Below are 15864 nucleotides of genomic sequence, written 5' to 3'. Positions count from 1 at the left end.
TAAACTGCATGAGTAATAACATTGTAACGAGTTAGACGGATAACATGTGAGAAACATGTAGAAATACCATGTATGTCATGAATATTACAATAGAAACTTACCCCTTCCCGGACATGCTGTTCAATCCTCATGCTGTATATCGGGACATCACACGACTTCCCGATGCCGGGACGGGTCGTCCACCTACCAAAAAAAGTATATGGTTTAGGGTTGGTAACATTACTCAATATATTATGACTACAAATAATGACAATTTTTATTTTCTCACCTGAGTGGCAGTGGATATAGATAGGATTGGTGACTAACGCGTGCCAAAAACGGCATCCGATAAAGTGCCCATGACTGCAGCAGTATGAGGCAATTGCCGATGTCTTTACATTACGGGTTTTTCGCCCGACAAAGCTCCTTGTACAGCATTGCTAGAACGGCCGAACCCCAACTGTACGACCTAGCTGTGGACAAATCAGCAAGCAGAGGCAAGTACGACAAATGCACACTGTCGCCGTTTGCATCGGGCATGAGTAGTGCCCCTATCAAATGCATGATGTACGCTCGAGCAGCGCACATCAACTCACCTTCACTGGCGGTCGCTGATAGTCGACAAATTTTGGCTCTTAGCCATGTAAATTTTATTGTGGAAAAATATTTATCACCGTCCTTTGGTGACTCTCCTAGGAGTTGATAGCAAACCGCAGCCGAATCGGTTAATGAAGATAGTCCCGTAACGGGATTCCCGTCAACTAGGAGTCCAAGCTGCACTGCAACGTCCTCTAACGTCACCGTGCACTCCCCGCACGGAAAATGGAAAGTATGGGTCTCCGGACGCCATCGCTCCACTAGCGCGGATAATAGATCAAATCGCAAGTCGGAGGACCGGATCAATGCGACTGACCCAAATCCGGCTAGCTCCAGGTACGACATAAATCGTGCATCTGGAGCTATCTTTAAAACACTCACGCGGCCCCTTAATACTCGATACGAGTCCTGATAGTGTTAAATAACAGAAAAAATATTACGATTGCATAATTTATTTCTATATACTGCGTATATCATTTTTAAATAAATAGAACTCCTGATTAACAAATAATAAATAATACCTCGTTATTAGCCGCATTAGATATGTGTCTAATATCGCTTCGAATCAATTCAGCCATTGCAATGCCTGCAAGTTGAAAAAAAAGTTAGTAAAAAAATCGTATTTCGGCCATTTATTCGTATTTTTTTCTGCGCATTTTATTCCTTTAAAAATATCATAATTCCTAATTTTATATTTTTACATTCTTTCACTGCATAATGTTTGAAATTTATTAATCGAGTTTGTTATTTAAATTAATTTGCTGTAAAAACTTAACCCTTACCCCTGTCCTTTGTTCGTATAATTTTCTCAATCTTTATTACTTTAAATAAAAATATATTATTCTCCTATTTTATTGTTTTAAATTATTTCAAGACATTTTCTTTGAAATATTTTGTATTAATTGTTTCTAATTTTAAAAAGTGAGTAATACACTCTTACTTACGCCATATGTTCGTATTTTTTCTCCGCATTTTATTACTTTAAAAATATCATTAACTTAGTCTTTTATAATTTTACATTATTTCAAATGCATAATGTTTGAAATTTATTAATAAATAATGAGGATTAAAAGTAATTACCCACATATTGGTACCGCCTTTTTATTCCCTCCATAACCATTTTTTCCTCTATTCTTTTGGTAAATAAAATAAAACTTTATAATATTTTTGTATTTTTTGTAATATTTTGGTAAATAACCGAAATAAACCCCTCCCCCGCCCTTTGGTCGTATTATTATTTTTCCGATTTTATTACTTTCAATAAAACTATATTCTTTTGTATTTTATTATTTTATATTATTTCACTACATTTTTTTCCATTAATTCTATAAATTATTTCTGAATTTTTAATAACATTTACTAGTACTGTCTTTCTTGACCATTTATTCGTATTTTTTAATCCACATATTATTATTTAAAAAAACGTAATTTTTATTTTATAATTTTACATTATTTTCAATTTATTATGTTTTACATTTATTTCATGTACATTTTTCGCATTTCTTTTTCGCATTTATTTATTTTCAATAAATATACAATTCTCATTTTTCTTTTCGTATTTTGTGTTTTCTAAAACATACTTCTTTGTCATTTTCTTTTAATGCTATTTTCCTAAAATTTTATTTTCAAATTCATAACTAAATTTCATAAAAAATTCCTAATCAACATATAATGTACTTTAACTTATTTTTTCATTCTAAATATATTTAATAAAATATATATGCTAAATAAAATAATAAAATAACTATAATTACATTACATAAATTTTAAACACATAAATATTACAAAAAAATCAAATTTATTAATAAAATTACCTTTTTTTCCTTTCTTCCCTCTTCTTCTTCTTCTTTTTTCTCTTCTCCTTTCCCTTTCTTTCCTTCCTTCTTTCTTTTTTCTTCTTCTTTCTTTCCTTTTTTCTCTTCTCCTTTCCTTTTCTTTCTTCCTCTCCTTTCTTTCTTTCTTTCTCTCCTTCTGCCCCCACCACCGACCCCCCCAAATAACACCAACTGGTGCCGCCAATGGCATTGGCACCATTGGTGCCGCCAATGGCATTGGCACCATTGGTGCCGCCAATGGTTTTGGCACCTTTGGTGCCGCCAATACCATTGGCGTGACCAGTGAGATGTCACTTCAGTCTGATTTTTTTTTGTCAACCATTGGCGTGACCAGTGAGATGTCACTTCAGTCTGATTTTTTTTTGTCAAGTTTTTTTTTAATTTTGGTTTTTTTTGATATATTTTGGTAAATAAAAAAAAGTTTATATATTTTGGTAAATAAAAAAAACTTGTAGTATTTTGGTAAATTTTTATTTTTTTTATAATATTTTTGTAAAAGACCCCACCAAATATATTTTACCTAAATCATCCAAAAAAATAAATAATTATATAAATGATCTAAGTCTAAAAATAATTACTTAAATAACTTGAAATGAATAATAAACTTAAATTGGGAGACTTAAATGGCAAGTATTACCTTGTATTTTGTCTCAATCATCACTTGATAATTGTGTCAGGTGATAAAAGAATATTTTTTGGTGTTGGGGGACCTAAAAGGCCGGCACCTTTCGTATTTTTTTCCAACCGTATCATACCGGTATACTTTACACCAGTATTTGAAAAAAAATTGAGTTGGGGGACTTTGATGGTCGGTACCACCTTTTTCGGGACTTGAAAAATAAAATTTCTTGGGTTTTGGCACAATAATGGCCGACACCTTTATATCATATTTAAGAAAAAAAATTAGGTGCCAAGACACTAATGGCCAGCACCCACTTAGTCTATATATATGAAAGGTCTTGAGGGTCTGATACTGTAGTTGGATGGAAAAAAACTTGTTGAACGTACCATAAAATAGGAGTGTCTAGGAGTGTACTATCAAATGTAAATATTGATTTTGGTAGTGTATCTTCAAATAGGTGTGATGTAGTAGGTTGTAGATAAGAGTATTTGGGAGTGTACAACCAAATTTAGGGGTTGAATTATATACTGTCATTTTTTAACGGAGTTGAATTATATACTGTCATGTGAATTGCAAAGGTTATGTCGTTAAGGGTCAAATGACTTCTTCCGCCATAGATGGCGAACTGTGTAAACTAATTATGGTTAAAGAATATGGCGGGCGAGCAAGGTTGAAATTACTAAACGTAATGTAGACCTGATTCAATGTAACACCCTTAACCTGTATTCGTCGTTGAATTAGGGTTACGAAGCATTACTGTATAAAATAGAACAATGAAGTCATTTAATATTAATTACTTGAAACTCATTACAAACCTATCAAACATATACATTTGGGGCTTAAATCGGGCCTTCAAGGTCCTAAAACCAATTCAGAAACAATTCGAGACTAAATTAAAACAATTCAGAAAATTTGAAAATTTTGAAAATAGGGGTCACACTGCCGTGTGACATAGCCCAGACTGTGTGGTATTTGAACAATGAGGCACACAGTCGTGTCCCAACCCGTGTTTTAAACTGTGTAACTCATTGAGTTAGGTTACTCGGCTGTGTCGCGGACGGTATGCCAGACCATGTAACTCTCGGACTTGTGTCACACGGTCGTGCGCTAGACCGTGTAACTCACTGACTTGACATACACGGCCATGTCTTAGGCTGTGTGATACTCACACCTAAAATAATAAGTGACACACGGCCGTGTTGCCAGACCATGTGTGTCACACGGCCGTGTGATAGCCTGTGTCCCAGGTCGTGTGCTCCATAATTTGACCCTAAAAACAAGCCATTTTAAGACCAAAACTTGCTCAATCATCCACTCCATTTGTGCATACATTCAATAGACCTAAGCACATTTCAAACACATATAAACATACCAATTCAATCAACCTATATCACCTAACTAATATGCCATTCAAAGGCACCACATTTATACCAAAACAACTTTAATCAAAACAAGGTTATAATGCCACATCTCAAGCACAAAACATAGTCAATTTAGCTACCTAATGACATCAATTATAACCTTTCACTTTTCATAATAAACATACCAAAAGGACCATATATTACAAAGTACTTAAAAATGACCAAATGTCATAAACTTCCAAAGCATTATAAGTCTATCAAACAAAATATATACTACAAAAGCATATTCATACCAAATTGATCATTAATACATTCAGACTACCATTATATAAAGTCCTATACATGGCATTTATAACCTTGGCCAAAATAACTTAAAAACTACTGAAGTGATTGTTGGATTGTGTGATAGATCTCCAACAAGCTTCCAACTGATCAAGCTTCTGATAATCTATGAAACAAAGGAAAATAACTATGTAAGCAACTAGTGCTTAGTAAACTCGTATAAATTCAAACATAACTTATCCTTCTTAAACTCATTTTATGAAATGTGCATAACATCATTACCATACTCATAAGCTTAATAAAATCCTATATACACCACCAAACTCATAAGTTAGTAAGCTCATGCATAACACATATAGAAAATCAACCATATTATAAGTGAATCTCCATGTACATATCATTCATCACATACTTATTTTGTTTCATTCAAATCAATTGCATTCATCAAATTTACCTTTTTATAAGATTATGATCAATTATCCAATTGCATACATGCCCTGCCATTAGCTTTTACTTACCCGTTGAACCATCTAGAATCACATTGGATACTCAAGAATGCTCACACATAGTGTGCCTTTCCATATAATCGTAACCTTTCCTTTTCAATAGTGCTCACACAAGCTGTGAAATGGGTCTGCTCACACGAGCTGTAGGTCGGAATGTTAGCTACACGATGTTGCTCACACAAACTGTGGAGAATCCGTAATAAATGCAGGACCTCAACCATCGGTAGGACATTCAAGACCAACACCCGAAACATGAAATCCCTAATGACATGTCATTCGTATCCTAAGAATTCTTAAGGTTCAAACGAGATTATTTATCCGTCAATTATTCCAAATGTCGATATATTTATATATTCAAGTCAGTTTATAACTAATATAATTTAACAGATAATCAATCAAACTGTCATTAATAATATTATAATTCATATGAACTTACCTCGACAACTATAATTGCAAAAGTCGAGTTGAGGATTAATCCAAAGCCGCTTTTCCCTGATTTAAGTCCGGTTGTTTATCTTGATCTAAATAAATAATTTCATTCAATTAAGTACTTTAATTAACCTCAAGTATTCAATTCAATCTATAATTCATATTATCATGAAATTACAAAATTATCCCTCCTATTTTAACTTTTATGCAATTTAGTCCTAAATTTCGAAACGTTTAAAAATATTATTTTTACCTTCTATACATGCTAGCCGAACTTCTTAGGGACCCATACCAGCCCATTTAAATCATCATTTCATAATGTTACCATGAAATTTTACTATTTTCATAAAAAAGTCCTTAAACCCTAAATTCATCATAAATCACTAAACAAAACAAGTTTATTTAACAACCAAGTTTAATAATCTATCAATTAACATTACAAATTCATCAATTTCATTCCTAACATATCCCTCAACCTTGCGATTTCCCGCAGACCACATTCTACAGATTTTTTATCTTTAGCACTTCCATTTAGCTTAGATTTGTTGGATTTACAAGATGCACCCAAAGTGGATCCTTACTCCAGCCATAATATGTTGTCACTAATGTATAATCTTGCCTCCTTCCTAAATTTTGTTATTGCAAGGCAAATGCTCTATTATAAAAATAGGCTGGTTATTCCTGACAATGCAGCCCTCAAGCAGAAGATTTTTTTTAAGTCTCACAATACTCCTACTGCAGGCCATGGAGGATATTTGAAGACTCTCAAACAGCTATCAGCACAATTCTTTTAGCCTCAATTAAAATAAGATGTTCATCACTATGTCCAAAACTATTTGCAGTGCCAACAAAACAAATATCAAGCTTTGGCGCCAGCTGGTCTCCTCCAACCCTTGCTGATTCTGGATCATATTTGGGAAGACATCTCTCTTGATTTCATTGTAGGACTTCCCAAGTCACACCGCTTTGACACGATTCTTGTGGTGGTAAACCTTTTGAGTAAATATGCTCATTTTATTCCCTTGGCTCATCTTTTTATAGCCAAGATAGTTGCTGTGAATTTTTGCAAGAAAATTATTAGACTCCATGGTTTTCCACGTTCGATTGTATTTGACCGAGATGTTATTTTCCTCAGCAATTTTTGGTAAGAACTTTTTAAACTAAGTAAAATGAAACTACGGATGAGCACAAGTTACCACCCTCAAATTGATGGCCAAACAAAAGTGGTCAATCGATGTTTAGAAGCCTACCTTTGCTGTTTTGCACAAGAACAACGTACCGGATAGAGTAGTTTTTTTGTTGTGGGTCAAATTCTCTTTTAATACTGATTTTCACACAGCAACAGATACTACTCCTTTGAAGATAGTTTATGGTCGCCACTGCTTATCCTTATGTTCCTGGCAAGACTGCAGTGGCAAATTGGAGCAACAACTAATCCAACAGGATGACATGCTAAAGCTTTTGAAGGGTAACTTCCTTAAAGCTCTGTCTCATATGAAATCTCAAGCTAATTCTAAGCGTCGATACCTCTCTTTTGAGGTTGAGGAGGTTGGGAAATAATTCTAATCCACCTGCTCATTTGCCCATTTCGACAGATTGGGAAATAATTCTTTCTCCTACCAAAGTATTATCTCACCGATGGGTTCGGGAAGCTGGGGTTCCTACATTAGAGTTGTTGATTGAATGGAAATCGAGGCCTTTGGAAGAAGCTTCATGGGAAAATTATGATCTCCTTGTCGAAAAATTTCCATCCTTTCGCCTTGAGGACAAGTCGTCTTACGAGGGGGAAGTATTGATGCAACTCTCCTACAAGTATACTTAAGGCGGAAATCTAGGACACGTGGAAAAAATATGGAAGAAGTCACATTTAGTCAGTTAGCTGAAATCATGGAACCACCTTGGTTACACTAATCTGAAAATTAGGAACCACTTTGGCTGTTACAGATTATGTTCCTTTATTTAAGCTTATTTGTTGAGGTTATTACATGTGATTGTTAGTATAAATAACTTAGGAAACTCTTTAGTAGGAAATGAGTCTTTTTTATTAGAAAGTATTATTTGGGAGAGCGGTCCATCTCGAATCGGATAGATCCTACAAGTAAATTTTCAATTCTTTATTTTCTATTTTATCACTCCAGTATTTCTCTTTATTTACATGCCCTATCATATACACCTTACTACTAGAGGATGACAATGGGGTATCTTATAAATTCCATCAACTTGCATTACCTAATTCGTTTAAGTAAATAGTAACTATCATGTTGTCGGTTCTAATAAGCCTTTACTACAAATTTTGTTTTATACATTATCAATACTAAATGGGATAAGATTCTATGCACCAACAATAAACCATATTAACCCACTTCGTCAATATATAAAATAAAATAAATATTTGAGGGTATTTAAATATAATTAAAATTATTATTTTCTCATCCTCTTTCCTTTCTTGAAAAAGGTCAATAGAAATAACTAATTACAATTTATACCAATGGAGCCTTTTAAACAAGTTTAAATCTAGAAATTATTGATTACGTATAACCTGTTTGCTTATTGAAAATCTTTTTATCATAGACATTTTTCCAACGTGTATAAACTTTAAGAAAATAAATTCCATGAATAAAATAACCTTTCAACCATAACTTGAATTTAGTATAATTTTTCTTTTGGGATTTTACTGAAATTTCATTGAGTAGAAGATGAAAATTTAATATTTTAATCATATAATTATTTATAAATCCTCAAATATTTATTCTATTTTACTTATTGATGAGGTGGCTTAATATAATTTGTTGACGGTGCGTAAGATTAATGTATCCACGATACATCATATTTTATCCCACAATAAATATATTACTTCTTGTTTTTTATTAATTATGTTTGTTATTAGTTTCGTCAGAATGGACCTCGTTACTCTCATTTTGACCAATTACAACTTTATAGGCTACGATTCTATCAATGGGCAACACTTCATCAACTGTGGACCTTGCAAACATGCACATACGCAACACATGGAGCACCATGGGTCTACCTTCCCAAGAACAAGTGTTGGATTATTCTTTTCATGGATTAGAGGAGCTTATGGGCCAGGTCGGTCGGGTCTAAGTATGATATTAATATACTTTATGCTTGCCCAAGCCTAGCTCCGCCCAAAATTCGGGCCTAAAATTTTGCCTAAACCCACTCATATTTGCAAAAACTAACCCAAGTCCATTTTAGGCCCGCCCATATTATTTTTTAATTTTTTTTAAAAATATTTTTATTTTATTTTATTTTATTTTAATATTTTATAATTTTATAATTTTTTTATTGAACTTTTTTATATAGTCATCTTAACATTATTTTAATGTTTACATTAGAGTAAATTTTTTTTTTTACAAAACATTAGAGTAATATTATAGATTTAGTATAGGTTTGTTTTTTTAATATGTTCTAAATTATATAATATATATAACATAATATAAAGTATTATAAACCTAAAACGGCTCGGCTTGAGCCTTGAATGTTTAAGTTTGAGCTCAACCCATATTTTAAATGAGCCTATTTTTTTTTGCCCAAACTCATTTTTCGGACCTAATATTTTTTCCCAAATTTCGAGTAAGCCTTCAGGCTTGGACGAGTAACCCGACCTATAAACATGTCTGACATGGATCACACATGGGGCGTCGGTTGATCCATGTCAAAACCATGAATGAAAAGCTATTATTCTCCCTAAGTGGCCAACCAAGGCAAGACCAACAACAGGCATGTGCCAAGGTCTAGGGCCAAATGACGGTGACTCTGCCTATAAGTGTCCATCCTTGACCATAGAAGAGGGACTTTTTTAGCTACTCTCCACTTTTCGTGCTTTATACTTCCTTCTTATTCTTCTTCTCTTTTAGCTGCTCTCAACACTTGATCACCGCGTGAACTATCTTTTGTTCCTCAAGTGTTAGTTAATTTACGTAAAATAATTTTAAATTTTAGCAAAATAATTATTCAAATGAGAAATTGAGTGTATTAGGTAAGGATTTTAAATTAGGGTAAGGGAAGGTAGGAGAAATTGGATGTTGGTAGTGTAGTCATTTAATTATAATGCAGTAAATATTAATTTTGATTTGTTAAAAAGGAACATAAGGAGGTACGTATTGTGGCAATATCTTATGCCCACTTACATCGCTTTTTAGGTAATGGTGCAGGTAGAGAGATTCACATCTGAAGCTTGTTATCAACATAGGCACATGGAGTCTTGTGATTTATGTATTTTATTAATTTAAGCTGGTTGACTTCCTTGTTTAGTGTCTTTTATTTAACATCAGAGTTTAATTAGTTATGTTGTTTTCTCAAACATCACTTTAATCAATATGATGGATAAGGATTATGCATCCCAAGATGTGCTTGCTTTATTTTATACATAAGGCCATACCCAGGTGTTTTATAAATACACTAAAAGCAATATCGCAAATCAACTATTTCATACTTCCCCATTTCCCAATACCATAACTACGGCTTAATTTAATTCAAATTTTGTTATTCTCACCAATCCTATTATTGTGAAATAAATTTTCAATAAACCAACAGTTGGATTTTGAACAAATAATCGTCTGCTTCTTTATTTCCTTTATTTGGGAACATATTCGAGTGTCCAATTCCCTACATTCTCCGGGAAAAAATTGATATGTCGGATTATTGACGATCTCACTAACGTAAGCTCTGAATCTTGGATAGCTTCAATGACCTCTAAACTATCGGTTTGTATCAACACCGTATTGCATTGCTTCTCTTGTAATAATGACAAACCATCTAAGATACCCCATAATTCGGCCTCCAAAATTAAACATTTCGCCAATTGCATACTCCTGCTCGTCCCTAACAACTCCCCCTACTGCAGCCATTCCGAAGTCAACCTTAACTGAACCATCTGTTTTAAGCCACACCCAAAGCGCCTCTAGAAGTATTTGCTGCGCTTGCCTAAAAAAGCTCCGCTAAAAGCCTGTTTTGGTGTAGTGTGCCTAACCAGGTAAATTCATAACTCGTCCTTTGTCTCACAGTAGATTTTGCCTTGGAATGGAACGTGCACTGCTTTGCCAAGCTATACGATCCTCTCACGATCTCATCAACACTCCATGGAACTCCTTGAAAGATGATGAGATTCTGATTCTTCTAAATGCGCCACATGACTAAGCCAAATAAGATGGGCTAATCATATAGGTTGTGAATTTAATCTTTATATTTTAATCTATTTTTTTTGAAATTTGAAATTTTAGTATTGATGAAATGATAATTGTTAAATTTATTAAGTTTTGATGTTTTCAAAATCTTATGCGGTAAATATATTATCACATATATAATACCATGCCAGTTTGTTATTTTTATGTATTATTAAAAATATAGATAGTTAATGGATTTAAGGATACATATCAAAACTATACATGAATTTTGATTTAATGTGCAACTTCATACTCAAACTTTGATTTTGTGCAATTTTATACATGAAATGTTGATTTGATTTAATTTTCACAAATGATAACATTATTGAATTAGTGACATTTTATATTGATATATTGCACACACAAACAATTATATTAATCTAATATGAAAATAAATGTATATATTCATTTCTTAAAATGTGTATAGTTGAATGTTAAAAATCAAGAAATACAAAACTAAAATAAATTAAATTAAAATATAACAACTAAATTCACATTATAATACAACCTAAAAACAGATACTAATTTGCTTATTGTACCCTTTGGTTTGATTGGGGTGTATTTAGAGTACCGTCATTCCTCCCCTCTTCTTTGCAAGCACCCATCCTGACAAAATATAAACACACAACAGCTTTTATTTGACCTGATAAAGCTACACAAGTCACCTCACTTGCCTTCCCCTACCCTAGCTTGTTTCCTTGTTATCCAAGTCTCTTTTCCCAGTACATTTCGGCTTGACTGCTCTGCATTTTTCAAGCTCTATTGGTCATGTTAAAAGGACACCCCCCCCCCCCCAATCCATCTCAACAACCTTGTTGGATAAGACATATAGACACACAGTAATTAAAAATTGATGTTACATGATTGGGATGATCACCAACTTTTTTTGCTTGATTTTGATTGATTTGGGAGGTATTGGGGGGTCTCACCATTTTTGGTACCATAGAATTAGTTAATTCATGTAAAAGGGTGTTGAATTTGATCCATAACATACCTAATATTATCAACGGATTCTTTTTTGAATGATTTTAGTGGGTTTTGTTAGCGATATTGTTGTTAAATGGGAAAAAGGAAAAAATATAGTTTCTGATAATGTGGACTGAAAGAATAGTAGGTGAGATGATGTATGTACATGCAATATATATTATATGATAAGGTTGTATGATTGAATTTATTTATTAATGTGTGGGCTTAATTCTTAATGGAACTGGTTTTTTTCTTTTTCCTCTTTAATTTAAATATAAAGATTCCTTAAGGAGCAAGCCATTAAGAATGTGACAAACACAAAAAGAAAGATGAGCAATAGAGCAAATATGTTCGTTTGATTATAGGGACGGTTTTGGCTTGAATATTTTTTTCAAGTAGAAAAAAGAATCTTCTCTTTGGTTGCATTTCAAGATATGTTTCTTGGATTCAAAATAAAGTCTCCACTAGAATGGTTGAGAAATCGAAACATTCATATTAATCAGTAAGTTGAATTTTGTATCATACAAATTTTATTTATTCATGATGAATCAAAGTATTCTACGAATGATATATTTTATATATTAAAGTATGCTTGAAGTTGGTATTATTTTATATATTTGTAATTTTTTTTACTTTTTACATGTCGATTGAGTTTTAATTTAATTGGCATAAGTATTGTTGCTATACAAAAAAAAATGTGAGTTCAGAGTGTGCTGAAGTGGGTTGGAGATAGATACTATAGATAGTTTTAGACATTATGTAGATAAGCAATTAAATTCTATGTATATCATTACACCAAATTAAAATTTATGTATTAAATTATAAATTAAATCAAAGTTAATATATAATTTAAAATTTTATTTTTTATTACATATTTATCAAATAAATATATTTTTTATTTAAAAATATCCCAGGGAGCATATTTTAAAAAAAATCCTCCAAAATTTAAGACTTGTAAATTACCTTTCTCAATTTCCGTGGACTCATTTCATTTAAGAGAAAAAAAAATTGAATTTAAATAATAATGGGAAGGAAAAGGAATCTAAGCCGGCTAAAGAGGGAAGATGTGGTAGAGCGTATACTGAGCCGGTGTGCGAAAGCCGAGCTGCCAAGCTTTCGCTTTCAAAGACAGTAGGGAACTAATGATTAGGCCAAGTGGCTAAACCTCCAAATAACCTCTAAAAAATGGAAAAGAGAAAAGAAAAAATTGAATCAATGGGGTTAAGAGAGAGAGAAAAGAAAGCAGGAACGGGGGTGGGAGCCGGTTATATGGTCGCGTGATGCCCTGGTGTAACCGTCAGATATCACCGTTCTGGCAACCACCCACAGTATCACACAAACTGCCTAATCCCTCTGCACCTTCGTCATGCAACGTGTCTTTCATGTCCCCTTGATTGGGCCACGTGTCGAGTTCACGCTTCTTTCTCCACTACGTCTCGTCACGTTTTCCCGGGTTGTTCACTCACATTCAACAATTATTCCAGATAGTCGAAAATACCCTCTTTCTTTTTCCCTTTTCCGCAAAATTTACATCTACCCAAACATCTATACTATTGTTCAAGGCTTCCCTTGGATGCAATTTTACCATGAGTGCCGCACGTTTGAAGTATTTTTCCACTTAACCGCACACCGCATAACAGCAATATGTTTGGATTGCAATGGTGAGGTTTGCAAAACTGGATTCACTTAAAAAAAATTGAATTTTGAGTTAATTGAATTGAATTATTTAAATTTTTTAGTTAATTTAAATAAATGATTTGAGTTTGAGTCGAGTTAAATTTTACAATTTAAATAACTCGAATAATCCAAATAGTAAATTGGTACAAATATCCTTTTGATCCATGTCAATTTTAAAAATAAACAAATTGATATCTCTCGACAAAAATTACAAAAGAAAATAAAATTTCACTTTTTATATATTTTTAAAAATTCTAAAGAATATATAAAAAGTTAAAATTTAAAAAAAATTCTAAAGTAATCATTTTGAATTTGAATAAATTAATTCACGATTTAAGTTTATCATATTAAAATATTTTTCTTTATTTTGCTTTGGAAAAGTTTTAAATATATATAGTTTCAAATTTATATGCTCTAATATATAATCAATTATACTACAATAATATTTTAATTTAAAATATTTAATTTTTTTATTTAATTCGAACAATATCATTCGAGTCGGTTCAATTTAATAATAAAATAAGAATTATTAACTCAACTCAATTTGATTGTGTTAGATTAGACAGACCCTTTTAAGTGTAGCACAATCGAGAAGTTTTAACGCACCGAAGTCTCTACTGGAGCCCTTTGCTCCAGCTAAAAATTTCAACACCCGATAATAGATAATTTTACATTTATATCCTATTTTGTCTTTTTTCCTTCTTTTCATTTTTATTGTTTTTCCTTCACATTCCTTTTTGGTTGCGGCTTCACAATCTTTTTTAATTCTTAATTAAAAATAAAATAATATTTATTATATAATAAATTAATACATATTATTAACAAAACAATCTTTATTTTGGTGTTAGTTTATTTCTTATCGTAACAATTATAAGTTATTTTCATTTTTAACTATTTCAATTTAAAGATTTTTAAGAAAAAAATTATTCCTTTCATGTAACAGAAAATTTATATAATTATATATTAATTAAGTGAAATGTTTAAATAAATTATTCCTTACTGTCACTACTGCATTTGCGTCTAAACACGTATATCACCATTAATTTTAATCTTACCGCTACAATAACTAATCTTACCGTCACCATTGTTTTCAACCTCACCAGAGCCAATCTCACCATCCATCCAAAGGGAGCCTAAACCTCTCATAAAATTGATGTCACGAGTCAACTAAACACCAACTTGGTTAAAAAAATTACATTGACTCTTGACACCAACTCAGTTAAAAAAATTACATTGATGTCCTTTTATATTTATTTTAAGTTACATTATTTGATGGTATTATAATTTTTTTATTTAAAAAACTAATAAAATATGCATATAGTGGTATTTGAATGCATGCTAATTAGGTTAGTAAAATGTTAAATTTACCACTCAACCAAAACTTAATTTTAATTTTTTTATACATTTTAATTTTACTATGCATACTTTATTAACTTGATCAATTGTATATATATATATATATATATATATATATATATATATTTGAACTACCACACTAGCACAACTTGTGGATCGTTCCCACGATCTTGGAGATATGGTGAAAACCCTTGACCAATAGGCTAAATGCTAGGGTTCTCCATCAATTGTATATATTAATAATGTTATTGATTGAGTTGGTATCACAAGTTAAGTCAACATCAACTCAAGATTGATGACAACACTATGATAAATAATTGTAGTGCATTTAGTATTTTCAATACGATTTATTTGACTAAATTAGCCTTGAAGGCCATTTTTTTAAATTAGGCCTTTAGGCTGTTTTTATTTATTTATTTAGGAAAATAAGTCTTTTTTTTTTGAAAGAATGTGAATGCGCGCTCAACTGGACGCGTTTTCCCTTTAAGTTGTAATTTTTGACTTTTTGTAATATAATTAGTTTCTTTGGTTGATAGTTAAATGTGAGTAATTTTGTCATTGAGTCCCAGGTTTGATTATTCTTCCACTTACATTAGTATTCTTTATTTCATGTTGTTTTAAGCCTTTATTATTATTTTTAATTAATATTTTTAACATATCGCTTCCTTAGTTAAATGGTTAAATATAATAATTTCAAAAGTTTTTTATTTTTATTTAATAAATATATTGTTTTAAAAATATTTTAATTCATCTTTTTAATCTTTTAATTAATAACTCGCTATTAATAAAATCAAATATTAAATATGTAATTATATAATAAAATATAATTTTTACATATATCATTACGTTAAAAATACTTGAAAACAATATATTGAATAAAAGAATTATTAATTAAAAGATGAATTAAAATAAAAAATTGAAAACAATATATTTATTAATTAAAAAGAGAGCTTGAAACAACCTAGAACAAAAATTACAAATGTGTTTAGAAAAGGGAATTGAACACGGATCTCAATGATAAAATTATTATTATTTATCCTGTAATATCTCATTTTTAGTGGTGTCAAA

General features: G+C 31.5%; 1 protein-coding gene across 1 annotated transcript; it reads right to left on the bottom strand.

Annotated features, from left to right (window-relative positions):
* Nucleotides 1-378: 378 nt before the first annotated feature.
* Nucleotides 379-13147, bottom strand: LOC128043060 (protein MAINTENANCE OF MERISTEMS-like). The gene is made up of 3 exons (XM_052634867.1): nucleotides 13072-13147; nucleotides 1098-1162; nucleotides 379-984 (listed from the first exon to the last, which is right to left on the bottom strand). The coding sequence occupies exons 1-3, from the start codon at nucleotides 13145-13147 to the stop codon at nucleotides 379-381; spliced, it is 747 nt and encodes a 248-aa protein (XP_052490827.1).
* Nucleotides 13148-15864: the final 2717 nt, after the last annotated feature.

The sequence above is a fragment of the Gossypium raimondii genome, chromosome 8 (genome assembly GCF_025698545.1).
Source record: "Gossypium raimondii isolate GPD5lz chromosome 8, ASM2569854v1, whole genome shotgun sequence".
In the NCBI taxonomy this organism is placed as follows: domain Eukaryota; kingdom Viridiplantae; phylum Streptophyta; class Magnoliopsida; order Malvales; family Malvaceae; genus Gossypium; species Gossypium raimondii.
Note: the sequence above shows the minus strand (reverse complement) of the source record. Positions and strands in the feature narration are given on the sequence as shown.

Excerpts from the sequence above, each read along its gene's own strand:
- LOC128043060 (XM_052634867.1), bottom strand. The coding sequence starts at position 13,147 with ATGAAAGACACGTTGCATGACGAAGGTGCAGAGGGATTAGGCAGTTTG. Across the intron at positions 1,163-13,071 it reads TGTGGGTGGTTGCCAGAACG|GCATTGCAATGGCTGAATTG; the intron begins GTGATATCTGAC and ends TTCAACTTGCAG. Across the intron at positions 985-1,097 it reads CTAATGCGGCTAATAACGAG|GACTCGTATCGAGTATTAAG; the intron begins GTATTATTTATT and ends TAACACTATCAG.